Genomic DNA, 13,457 nt, shown 5'->3' with positions numbered 1-13,457 from the left:
ATATAAATTGTAGAAATTTCAGAGAACAGAAAGAATACCTCAGGTCAGAGTAGTTGGGGATGAGTTCATGAATGAGGCAAAAACTGTGTTAGGACTTAAAGGACAGATAATTAGAGAAGAAAGAAGCCATTTGAGAATCAAGGAGTAACAGGAATAAAGCTAAGGGGCTGGCATTCCTCAAAGTGGAGAAAGCAAGAGGGGAAGTGAATCAACCAATGTGAATGACAAGATTATATTAGAGAATGAAACATTAGGCTAACTGGGTAAAATGAAGGCAGAAGTAAAGGGAGTTTGGAAGCTAAATAGAATAATGCAGACAGCAGGGTAGTGTAGTAACTTAAGATAGAAAGCCCATTGAAAAGCTATGCTTTAGGAAGATTAATCTGTACATGAGATTATAAAAGGAACAGACTTGCAAAAAGACCATTACTTTAAGAATTAGGAACAGGGGTTAAGAGTAAACTAAGCTTGAGGCAATGCGAATGCAACGAACTGTATCCAACAGTAAAACTTAATGAACTATTTAATAGCAGGTTAGGAAAATGAGAAGAATAAGTCAAGGATGATTTGAAGATATTTAGGATTATAGAGGTAAGACATAATAAACATTATTGAATATATATTGTATGTTAGGCAGCATAATAAATATATAACACATTAACTGATTAATTGTCCTACAAGTTCTGTGAGATAAATATCCACTTTATAGATAAGGAAACTGAAGTCCACAGTGACTAAGTAACTTGCCTTGCTAGTAAGTGGCTGAAACATAGATTGACATGATCATAGAGAAAAGAAGCTGTACAGCAAAGTGGTTCAGAGCCCAAAGCCTACTGTCATCTACCTGGGCAACTAGCTTTGCCACTTACCAGCTGAGAGTTCTGACAAGTTGCTTAACCTTGCTGTGCTCCGGTTTTTTCATACAAACAATAAACTACCTCACTGTGCTGTAAAGAGGATTAAAATAACACACGTAGAGCACTGTTAATAGAGCCTTAGAAAATAGTAAGCCTTGAATAAATATTTGCTATTATTACATCAGTGCAATATGCTAGTGTCATTAACATAGGGAAGACACAATTTTGGAAGGAAAAATGCAAAATTTCAAACAAGCTAAGTTGGAGATGGCTTCTAAGTAGGTATTTTTAGATGAATGCAAAAAATGAGGTAACAGAAATACATATAAAATTCAAGATACGCTTGATAAAGTCATGCAGCTAAATGACCTACATTATTTATGGAATTTTTCTTATTCACAAATCCTGACCTTAAAAATAGTTCCTTCTGTAATGATTTTATAAAACTTCTACTTACTCTGTGTAAGATACTATGCTAGATGCTAGAACTAAAAAAGAAGGTACCTAAAGTTATAATATAGGTAGGCAGAGAGGAGATATACAAAATTGTAAAATACAATGACGTAGATGTAAGTGAGGCAAACAAATGAAAAACAGCTACAGAAGTTTAAAAAAATGAGGTTCCTATGGGTTGTACCAATCTAAGAAGATAGATGTGGTACGCACAAAACCTTGAGAGAAAGCAAAATTTAGATAATAAAGAGAAAGGTGAGGGGAGCAGGGAAGGGCTGAGGAAACTCCAGGCCAAGAGAGAAGCAAGCACATGGTAGGTGGAATACCCATGGCATGTTGTGGAGATACCAAAGAGAACAGCTTAATTTGAACAATTTGTATACAGAAAAAACAGAAAAAAGATTTGCAGTTAAATGTTTTTTTGGTCAAGTTCTAAAGAGCTTTGAATACTGGTTTTAAAGTTATATTTCACTGTATAAGCAAAGAAGTATTTCTTTCTATTCTAGTATCAGAATTCTATACCCGCATAATATACTTCTAAAAAAATTGACTTGTTTTGTAACTACTGTTATATCCTTTGTTCCTTTTCTTTTATAAGCTAGCAAATATCAAATGTATTAAATAATTCCCATGGAATTAGGTAAGAATCTTCATTATAAATATATTTGCTGTGTCACTCATTCTGTTGAAGAAATATTTTTTAAAGTTCCTTAGTACTTCCAGTTTTAGGAAAATGTTTTGCTTTTAGAAAACTCTTTTCAAGTAACTGAACCCCATTAAAGGAAAGGAAACTCAAAACTGATCATGACTAGACAAGGCTAGTGCACCTGTTTTTCAACTTAAAATAGCTAATTAGAACTTTGCCTTTGGCACGATTCCCTGTAATTTTTTGATAGCTGACACATACTTCTCTAGAATTAAAATGTTGCGTAAGTTAAATACTGTACTATTATAAAGAATTCATACCATGAAACAATGAGGATCAAAATATATTTATAGCAACAAGAATATGTGAACCAACCTCACTACTAAAACTTTTGGTCTAGCTGGGCAAAGTGGTGCATACCTGTAATCCCAGCTACTTAGGAGGCTGAGGCAGGAGAGTTGCTTGAGCCCAGGCATTTGACTCCAGCATGGGGAACATACACAGCGAGACTCCGTCTCTAAAAAACTTTTGGTCTAATTAGGTATTATAAAGAAAATCATAGCAAATAATTTAGGTATATCCAGTTTTAGAGCGTCAATTCACTATAATACCACATATAACACGTAGACAGGCCTGTATATATTTTCAAAGATCACAATTCTTCTTTTCCCTTTTACCAATTTATCAATTGGTTTACAGTAATACTTACCCTAATATTCTATTCATTCCATGTCTAGCAGCATAGTGTAATGGAGTATTGTGCTGGTAGGGCTCCCCATAAGATGTATTTGGATCAAGGGACTCTTTCAGCTGAGGGTTGTTTTCATATATTTGGCAGGCCAGGTTTTCATCACCATTGATGAGTGCTTTTCGGAATTTGGTGGTTGTGTTTCCCATGTTTTGTTTTGTTTTTTTTCTGACAGGCAGTGGCAATTTTTCCTTCTCGCTTTAGCCACTTCTTGAATGCTTCTGCAACATGGTTCACATTCTAATGGGGGAAAAGACATTTAAATTAGATTGTAAAGCAATAATTATGAAGCAGTATCCTAAAGAATCAATAACACAATTAGGAACACTAATAAGATCTGGGATGCATATGTAAGAAAACAAACTATACTACACTTTACCAAATTTGTCTTAATAGCCATAAAAGTCTCAAATTTTTAACTTGTCCAAATTAACTTCTTGTTAAACTGCTGGAGTTTCCCACACAGAGACTGTTAAGGTTTCACAGGCTGTACTCTGCCCTCTAAAAGTTATCTACATATGTGAGCTTTTTAATTTTCCTCTTCACATGGGCAGGAAATGAGCTCGACTGAATTTTATGGTTGAATATACTTAAATTTCTATATAAATTAGGTATAAGTCTTAGCCAATTTGTGCTATAGTGAAGAATATAGGAAACTTTGCTCGAACAAGAAATTCAGGAAGGGTGTTAAAATGCAGTAAAGTGAAAAAACTGCCCAATACTTATAAGGACATCAGAGAAAAGACTTAAAACATAAACATACAGGACTGCACAATTCATTGATACTCAGATAGTCATAGCAAACTAATAAAATGGATTATCCACAGAACAGTGGAAACAGTGATTATGCTACCTTTTAAAACCATTAAATTTATTTCCTTCTTAAAAATTTAAAACAAGACTAAGAACATCAAATGTTTATGCACACTGTGTTTGCAAAGAGGATGATAATGATCATATGGACATTTACTACTGAAGCAATGTGAGGCAGGTCAGGGAAGATCACAGAAACAAACACTGGACTTGGCGTTTGAAATACCATATTTGCCTACACTAGTTGTATAATTTTAAGCAAGTTATTCACCCTCTAAAAGCCTTAGGAAGGAAAACAACCACTTCTTAGGGATGGCTGTGGAGGATTATCAGAGCTACTTTGTTTAAAGTACCTAGTACAGTCCTTGGTTGGTATGTTCAATAAATGCTAGTTTTGTTCTATTCCAATAAATGTTTCTGAATCTATTCTTGAACTACAGTGGAAATTAGTGACAATGAAAACAGCATATGCGAAGACAGGTATGGGGGGAAAAAGCCTACGCAAGGAATGGCAAGTATAAATGGAGTTCACGGTCTCTAGCATTGGACTAATAAAACTAAAAACAGGTTGGGGCCAAATAAGGAACTTATACTTTAACTGAAAAGAATAGATAATTAAAGGCTTTTATGCAGGGCAGTAATATTATTATTTCATGCTTTAGAAAATTAACTATTGTGACAGTGTAGAAGACAGATGGAGGGAGGAAATCTTAAGAGGCAGAGAATACCAGAGTCTATCATGTTACCCAATTAATTCAGTGGCAGGCTGGGCACTAAAACACTGCTTTAAAAAACAGTTGAAAATCATATATATGTTGTTCAACTCAAGCTTTGTACATTGTGGTTCTCAACCTTGGTTGTACGTCATAATAACCTGGAGAACTTCAAAGAGTCCTACTGGCCAAGCTAAATCTCAGACCACTTAAATCAGTCTCTAGGGGTAGCACCTAAGCATTGGTATTTAAATTCCTTGGATGATTTCAATGTACAGACTCCACTGTACAAAAAGCTTCTGGATCCCTCCAGCTGAATGTCAGGGTAAGGCATTTGCCAAGCCTATCTTACAGATAGGCTTAGAGACAGCAGCACATTATCTGGCCTATGACTACAATTAATGAGGACACCATTTGGGTCTTTCAAGGGTTGGTTATTACTGATTTTTTATTTTAAATATACAAATACATATGTATAGTAGAAATCTTTAAAATATGAATCAAGAAAAAGGACAACCTCCTCCATTGTCTATTTACTGGAAGATAACCACTGTTAGCATTCTGATAAAGAATGACCCTATTTAAATTTGTTTATGTATATAAATGTGTATATACATTTGTATGCATACACACACTATAAATACATATACATTAATTGGATCATACCACATAACTTTTAGATTTTTATTTTTCAGAAAGTTGCTGAACCTTTGGCTTAATGTACTACCTTTATTATCTCATTTTGAATAACAGGAGCAAATCCCTCCCTCCCATACTTGTTACTTATCACAATACACTAGATGGATTTTTCAGTGACGGCCTTGACTTACTTTATTTTATTCTTTGTTTTTCACAGAATTTAGAAGCCATGTGTTTATTCTCAGCGAAATAATTTGTGTTTTCTTGTACTGCTCTAAGCATTTAACAGTTTATTAATCTTAACAAGAACTCCATTCAGTTTATTATATATTTTTATCTATAACCAAATATAAAGAATATTATGTGGGTTCTGAAGGGTCTTTCCCAAGGATTTGGAAACTTTCAGTTGTCTTGGTCTTATCTTCTCTGACAGAATGCAGCTCTAATTATAAACATTTTCAGAGTTCTGGATTAGATTAATATATAACACTTTTTTGGTACATTATTACTTTAGTGAAATGTTCTATAAGAAAAATAATTTGTACCTAAGATGTAAAAAAAAAAATCAAAGAAAGTAATGGTATCTTGGGGTATTTGCTTAACAAAAGATAACTTAAAAAAATCAATAATACTTTAAGTGTGCATTAAATATTACTATTAATCATGTTGAAAGCATAATGATATTGAGAAGCCTTTTTGTGGCTTTCAGTTATTTTCAAGTCTTTTTCTTTTTTTTTGAGTCAGGGTCTCGCTCTGTCACCTGGACTGGAATGCAGTGGTGCAATCATAGATCACAGCAGTCTTGGACTCCTGGGCTCAAGAGATCCTCCTACCTCAGCTTCCCAACTAGGTAGGACTACAGGCACATGACACCACACCCAGCTAATTTTTTTATTTTTAGTAGAGACAGGGTCTCACTGTGTTGCTCAAGTTGGTCTTGAACTCCTGGCCTCAAGCGATCCTCCTGCTTCAGCTTCCCAAAGTGGTGGGATTACAGGTATGAGTCACTGCACTGCGCCTCATTTTAAAAATGTGATCAATAAGACTGAATGTCACCAGAAATGGTCATGGCTCCATTCCCCTCAGATTTATCCTCACAAGTCTTGTCTACAAATATGCCAGATGTGTCTGTCCTTTCACTTTTTCTTAGCCATAGCTATTACTGCAAGCGATAGTTCCCTCTGTTTTAATCAAAACCTTAAGTAATATTTCTCCAAGATAAATCTATGGATACAGCTTCATGAGGCAAGCAATGAATTATTAAAGAGGCAAAAAAATTCCTTATTTTGGGCTTCTAAATCTTTACAAGAAAATCTGGGCAAGGATTCATCATCTTTGAGTAGTAAAGCACAGCACTTGGTAAGTATTTAATGGAAAAAAAAAAAGACAAATGTAGCCTGTGGATAGGCTACAGAAAGCTTTACTTAATTTCTGATTAACCTTTAATTGTGAACAGCTCTGTAATTCTAGCTTTAAATCTTTGTCTCCTGACTTCCCCATTCATAGGTTAATAAGCTGCAACAAAAACTCAGGTGTACTTAAATTAACAAACTACTGCCAGAAATCTTTTACAGAAAATGAAATTCTTTAGAAATAAATAACCAATTCTTATCTGTTTCCACAAAAGGAAATTATTTTTAGTCATGCACTGCAGTTGTTGACCTAAACAAAATAATTGGCTCCCATTTTTCCTTTAACTAGATAGATAACATACACATATATACATATTATACATATACACACATACATGTACTAAATTGACTGTTTTGCAATTAATCTGCACTACTGATAAGAATAACAATCTTATATCTACAAATAAATTTCCCTTTACAGAAACAAGCAGAAAGTTCATTCAAGCAGCAGGTCCCAACAAAAACCCATCCCACTCTAGGTTGAAATCAAAGAGGTGAGTTTCTAAGAAGACTCCAGAAAGCTCAAAGTCCAAAGAAATGCTCAATGGTTTCTGAAATAATACTTACAGAAAAGGAGAGTATGATTAAAAAAGAGATTCATGAGAACTTGCAAGGGATAAAGTAAAGAAAAATATGCATAGAAGAAAAAAAGAAGCCAGGAAAAATTAACACACTACAGCAGACCAAAAGCATGTGGGCAAATAATAAATATACTGAGCTTTCAACTCTGTTCATTTGACCATTCAACATGCATTTATTGACCTATGGTAATTTTCATTTGTCACTGTGTATAAGCATCACCCACAGAGGTGACTGCATCTGGTCTTAGGGAGGACAAGGCCAGAGTGAGAATTTTAAAAGTTCCCCAGGTAATTATAATACACAAGTCAGTCTGGAACCATGGACTGGTTTTAAAACTATGGTAAGGCAAAGGTATTGCTAAGAAATGTGATGGTGAGGAGCAATTTAGTAGGAGTCACATTGTTTCTATTTTACCAAGTAAGTTAATTTCTTTGAATTGTTTCTTCATCTGTTAACCAGCAGTATTAATACATACTTTCTTCAGTCAACAAATACAAATAAACAGATAAACATCATTTCATCTATGGAGTTTATATTCTAGTGGAGGTATATGGACAAGCACTGTAAGGCTTTGATTTTATTCTGTGTACAATAGGGACTCATTGTAGGTTTTTCAGCTTGATCTTTCATAGGTCTTGCTTTAATATTTTTAGCAAAATGTATTTAAGATTTATCCATGTTGATATATAAATCAAGTCCAATCTTTTGTATTGTTGGGTAGTATTCCACTGTATGGATGTACCACTGTTTGTTCAACCATTCTTATGGTTTCATCATCTTTGAGTAGTAAAGTGCTGTTGTTGGTTCCAGTTGAGGGGAATTATTAGTAAGGCTGCCATAAAATTCACATACAGATTTTGTGTGAACATAAGTTTTAATATCTCTTGGGTAATATTCAAGAGTGAAATTGCTGGAGCATGTAGTAAGTTGTATGTTTAACTTTATAAGAAGCTACCAACTTGTTTTTCAGAGTAGGTATACTAGTTTACATTCCTATAAACCATATATAAGAACAGTTGCTATAAATGCTGGATCCTGGTCAGCATTTGGAATTGTCAGGGTTTTTTTTTTCTTTCCATTTTTGGTAGCCATTCTAACAGATGTGCAGTGGTATTGTACAATGGTTTTAACTTCCATTTCTCTAATGATTAATGATGTTGAATATGCTTTCATATGCATATTTGCCATGCATACATCTTGATTTGTAAAGTGTCTGTTTAGATCATTTGCCCATTTTTAAGGTAGAATATTATTGAATTCGAAATCCTTAAAAATACTGTAAAAAAAAGTCCTTTGTTAGAAATGTGATCTGCAAATGTTTCTTCTAGTCTGTAGGTTCTCTTTTCATTTGCTTAATGCCATTTTTCAAAGACTAAGTTTTTAATTTTGATTTTTCAAAAATCAAATTTATCAATTTCCCCCCACTTTATGAACTGTGTTTTTGGAGTCCTTTGTAAAACTCCTTGCCTAACCCAAATCACAGAGATTTTCTCCTATATTTGCTTCTAGAAGTACTGTACTTTCAAGTTTTACATTTAAGTCTATGATCCATTTTGAGTAAATTTTTGTATAAGGTGTTTGCGTATGGACATCCAATAATTCCAGCATCATTTGTTGAAAAGATTGTCCTTTCTCCATTGAGTCACCTTTGCATCTCTGTCACAAGCCAATTGACTATATTTGTGTGAATCCATTTCTGGATTCTATTCTGTTCTATTTTTCTGTGTATCTATCTTTTCAGTAATACTATATTGTTTTGATTACTAGAAGAACTGACATCTTAACATTACCGAGACTTCTCATCCATAAACATGGTATTTCTATTTATATCTTCTTTGATTGCTTTTCAATGAGAGTTTTGTAGTTTACATCATACAAATGGTACACATATTTTGCTAGATTTACACTTAAGTATTTCTTTTTGGGAGTGCTATTATAAATGACACTTCTTAAAAACATAAATTCCCAGTGTTCATTTCTAGTATATACAAATACAACTGAATTTGTATATTGACCTGGTATTCTGCAAATCTGCTAAATTCACTTATTAGTTCTACAATGTTTTTTAATAGATTTTTGGGATTGTCTAAAGTACATTCACATCATTTATGAATAGAGGTAGTTTTATTTCTTCCTTTTTTTCTCTTTTATTTATTTATTTTTGTCATTAGGTATGGTTTTTATTATAAAGGGATATCCAAGCACTCTAACTTAGGAAAGGCAGGAGGGCATTGCTGAGTGGTATCCAAGACAAAAACAAGAATAACAATAATAATAAGTATACATGAGAGAAACCAGTGGAAATATTAATAAATGTATTACATGAAAAGATTAATTGAAGAAAGAAATCATTTTATTTTTATTTCTTCCTTTTATTTATTTAAAAAAAACTTTTTTAGAGACAGAGTCTTGCTCTGTCACCAAGGCTGTAGTGCAGTGGCATAATCATAGCTTTCTGTAACCTTGAATACTTGGGTTCAAAGGACATCCTGCCACAGCTTCTGGAGTAGCTGAGACTACAGGTGCACACCACCACACCTAGGTAATTTTTATTTTTTGTAGAGACAGGGTCTCGCTGGTCTCGAACTCCTGGGCTCAAGTGATCCTCCCACCTCAGCCTCCTGAAGTGCTGGGATTACAGGAATGAGCCACCACATTTCGCTTATTTCTTCCTTTTCAATCCTCACACAGGATCTACCAGATTGATATGACAAACTGTACTGAATCTAAGCAAAGAAATAAAACAGTGGTATCATAATTGCAGGGGACTTCAACAGCCTACTGACAGGGCTGTACATATCATTGAAGCAGAAAATCGATAAAAAAAAACACTGGATTTAAACGGGACTCTAGAACAAATGGACTTAAAAGACATTTACAGAACATTCTACCCAAAAACTGCTGAATTCTTCTGATCAGTACATGGGACATTCTCAAAGACTGATCATATATTAGGCCACAAAAAAAGCCTCAACAAATTCGAAAAAATCAAAATCATACCACGTATCTTCTCAGACCACAGCAGAATAAAACTAGAAATCGATTCCAAGAAAAATGCTCAAATCTATGCAAAGTCATGAAAAGTAAACAACCTGTTGTTGAACGATCCTTAGGTCAATAATGAAATTAAGATGGAAATCAAAAGATTCCTCAAACTGAACAACAAAGGGGACATAAGCACTCAAAATTCATGGGATACAACAAAAGCAGTCCTAAAGGGAAAATTCATAGCCTTAAATGCCTGTACTGAAATGACAGAAAGATCACAAATAAAACACCTCATGTCACATCTCACAAAACTAGAAAAAGAAGAGCAAACCAAACCCAAAGCCAGCAGCAGAAGAAAAATAACAAAGCTCAGCGCAGAAATAAATGAAATGGGGAAAAAATACAAAAGATCAATGAAATAACTTTGAAAAGATAAAATTGATAGACCACTAGACAGATTAAGCAGAAAAAGACTCAAATAACCTCAATCAGAAATGAAAAGGACACATTACAACTGATACCACAGAAATACAAAATATCATCTATGAATATTATGAAAACCTCTACACGTACAAACTAGAAAATGTAGAGGAAATGGACAAATGGAAAAACATAACCCCCAAGCCTGAATAAGAAGAAACAGAAATCCTGAATAGACCAAGAATGAACAGTGAGATTGAAGCAATAATATAATATCTCCCTCCAAAAAAGCCCCAGACCAAACGAGTTCATAGCTGAATTCTACCAGGCCTACAAAGAACTGCTACCTATCCTACAAAAATTATTCCATGATATCAGGAAGGAGGGAATCCTCCCTAACTCATTCTATGAAGCCAGTATCACTTTGCTATCAAAGCCAGGAAAGAACAAAACAAAATAACTGCAGGCCAATATCCCTTATAAATGCAGATGCAAAAAACCTCAACAAAATACTACCAAGCTATTTTGAATTTAGTCATAAAATGGCCATTGAAATCCTTATTAAATGTATCAGGTATTCTTTCCCATTTCATATGGAAGTCAGAATATCATAGGCATTTAATGAGAGGAAGGAAGGGAGCGAGGGAGGAAAAGAAAATCCTACGAAAACATGAATTTTTAAAAGTTAATGTTGGCTGGGAGTGGTGGCTCACGCCTGTAATCCTAGCACTCTGGGAGGCCAAGGCGGGAGGATTGCTCGAGGTCAGGAGTTTGAGACCAGCCTGAGCAAGAGTGAGACCCCGTCTCTACTAAAAATAGGAAGAAATTATCTGAACAACTAAAAATATATAGGAAAAACTAGCCAGGCATGGTGGCACATGCCTGCAGTCCCAGCTACTCGGGAGGCTGAGGCAGAAGGATTGCTTGAGCCCAGGAGTTTGAAGTTGCTGTGAGCTAGGATGACACCACTGCACTCTTGCCCCAGCAACACAGTGAGACTCTGTCTCCAAAAAAAAAAAAAGTTAATGTTAATTTCCTCCCTTTTATTCTTTTAAGAACTGGAATATCAAGGATTGGCAAATTGCTGTTTTTAAAAGTCTATGAAGATTTTAGAAACTAACAACAATAACGGTGTTATTAGAAAGTACTATAGTAAGACGAAATTGGTATAGTTCATTGAGAAAATGACTTGAGATAAAAAGGCTGAAATCTGACTGACTGACTGACAATAAATTCCTTCAGAAATGTGATGACAAACTGGCCAAAGTCTACTGAGAAATCTTAGATTTCCCTGTAAGGTTGTATTATATCAATATCTTATATCCCCCACTGCAGCGCCTGGTCCCTATGCATCTCTGACTCCCCAACACACTCCTTGAATCCTATTACTATAGCAGAGTTTTAAAATCTAAGCTATACTATATACTTTGTCATAAACAAAAAAACTCTGCTTAAGTGCAAACATTAATGAACACAACTGAAGGTATAGTTTAAATGTCACAAATATAGTATTAAAATGTTAACTGTATTCATTTAAAATAAAAACAAAGAATAATAAAAGAAATTTATACCTACCTTCATAGGAAAACTGAACAGTTTACAAATATTGACTTTTTATTTATTATTATAATTTTTTTGAGACAAAGTCTCACTCTGTCACCCTGGCTAGAGCACAGTGGCATCATCATAGCTCACTGTAACCTCAAACTCCTGGACTGATGTGATGTTCCTGACTCAGTCTCCCAAGTAGCTGGGACTACAAGCATGCATTTTAGTAGAAACGGGGTCTCACTCTTTGTCAGGCTGGTCTAGAACTCCTAAGCTCAAGGGATTCTCCCACCTCCCAGAGTGCTAGGATTATAGGTGTGAGCCACCAAGCCTGGCTCATTATTTTTTTAAGACAGGGTCTCACTCTGTCATCTGAGCTCAAGTGCAGTGGCATCATCATAGCTCACTGCAACCTCATACTCCTGGGCTCAAATGATGCTCTTGGCCTTAGCCTCCCATGTAGCTGAGACTACAGGCACGTGCCACCATTCTCAGCTAATTTTTTTATCAATATTTTTTGTGGAGATGAGTCTTGCTATTGCCCAGGCTAATCTTGAACTCTTGGCCTCAAGCAGTCCTCCTGACTTGGCTTCCCAAAGTGCCAGGATTACAGGTGTGAGCCACCGTACCCAGCCCAAGTGTTGACTTCTTAAAATGAATTATATAACAAACAGAATCACAGGAATACAAAGGACTACATTTAAATTATCTCAGTCTATCTTTCCAAATTTAATACTAAAAGCTTCTGAACATTCCTGTCTTATCATTAGTTAATACTTTACTCATTGGATTATAGGGAACCTACTTTATTGTTCTTGTCCAAGTCTAATGCTCTAGTAAGATTGAAATTTATATTACTGAATGCACACTTAGTTCACAGCGCCTCTGACCAATATATCGTTTAGTGTACAGGTCAGCAAACTTCTTCTGTAAAGGGCCAGATAGTAAATATGGCTTTGTGAACTATATGACATCTGTCACAAGCACTCAGCACTGCACAAGCACTGCTGTTGTAGCTTAAAAGCCATAGCAATACCCGAAAGAATGGGTGTGGCTATATTCAATAAAACTTCATTTATAAAAACTGGCAAGGGGATTCAGCCCACGGGCCAAAGTTTGCCAACCCCTGGTTTGGTGGAACAAGTGCAGCAAAGTAGAACAATTTGGGCTGAAGCCCCACATCTACTCCTAGTTCTATCACAAAACACTTAAACTCTGTCTACCTCAATTTCCTCATCATAAGCCTAGACTTTCTCATTTATTAGGTGTCTGACCTATGGGAAGTTAAAAAACTACATATATATTTTTTCAACTATATTCTTCACAAAAATAAATTCCATTCTCATTATTTTTCTAGATCACTGCCAGTATTAAAGTTCTCTCCCATGTACCTGCACTTACAAATACAGACATGCATTATTTAATGAAGTTATGTTCTGATAAACGCATCATTAGGTGATTTCATAGTTGTGCAAACATCATAGAGTGTACTTACACAAACCTAGATGGTCCTATTACACACCTAAGTTATATGGTATACCCTATTGCTCCTAGGCTACAAACCTGTACAGCATATTACGGTACTGAATACTGTAGCAACTGTAACACAATGGTAAGTATTGGTGTATCTAAACATAT

General features: G+C 34.9%; 1 protein-coding gene across 1 annotated transcript in view; it reads right to left on the bottom strand.

Annotated features, from left to right (window-relative positions):
- The window catches only part of ANKIB1 (ankyrin repeat and IBR domain containing 1), a 185,113-nt gene that overhangs the window by 144,028 nt on the left and 27,628 nt on the right, over nt 1-13,457 (bottom strand). The window contains exon 2 of the mRNA XM_012656561.1: nt 2,666-2,944. Within this exon, the coding sequence (XP_012512015.1) occupies nt 2,666-2,853 (188 nt within the window). The 5' untranslated portion in view covers nt 2,854-2,944. The remainder of the gene's footprint in view (nt 1-2,665; nt 2,945-13,457) is intronic.

Source organism: Propithecus coquereli, unplaced genomic scaffold (assembly GCF_000956105.1).
Source record: "Propithecus coquereli isolate 6110/MARCELLA unplaced genomic scaffold, Pcoq_1.0 Scaffold508, whole genome shotgun sequence".
In the NCBI taxonomy this organism is placed as follows: Eukaryota; Metazoa; Chordata; class Mammalia; order Primates; family Indriidae; genus Propithecus; species Propithecus coquereli.
Note: the sequence above shows the minus strand (reverse complement) of the source record. Positions and strands in the feature narration are given on the sequence as shown.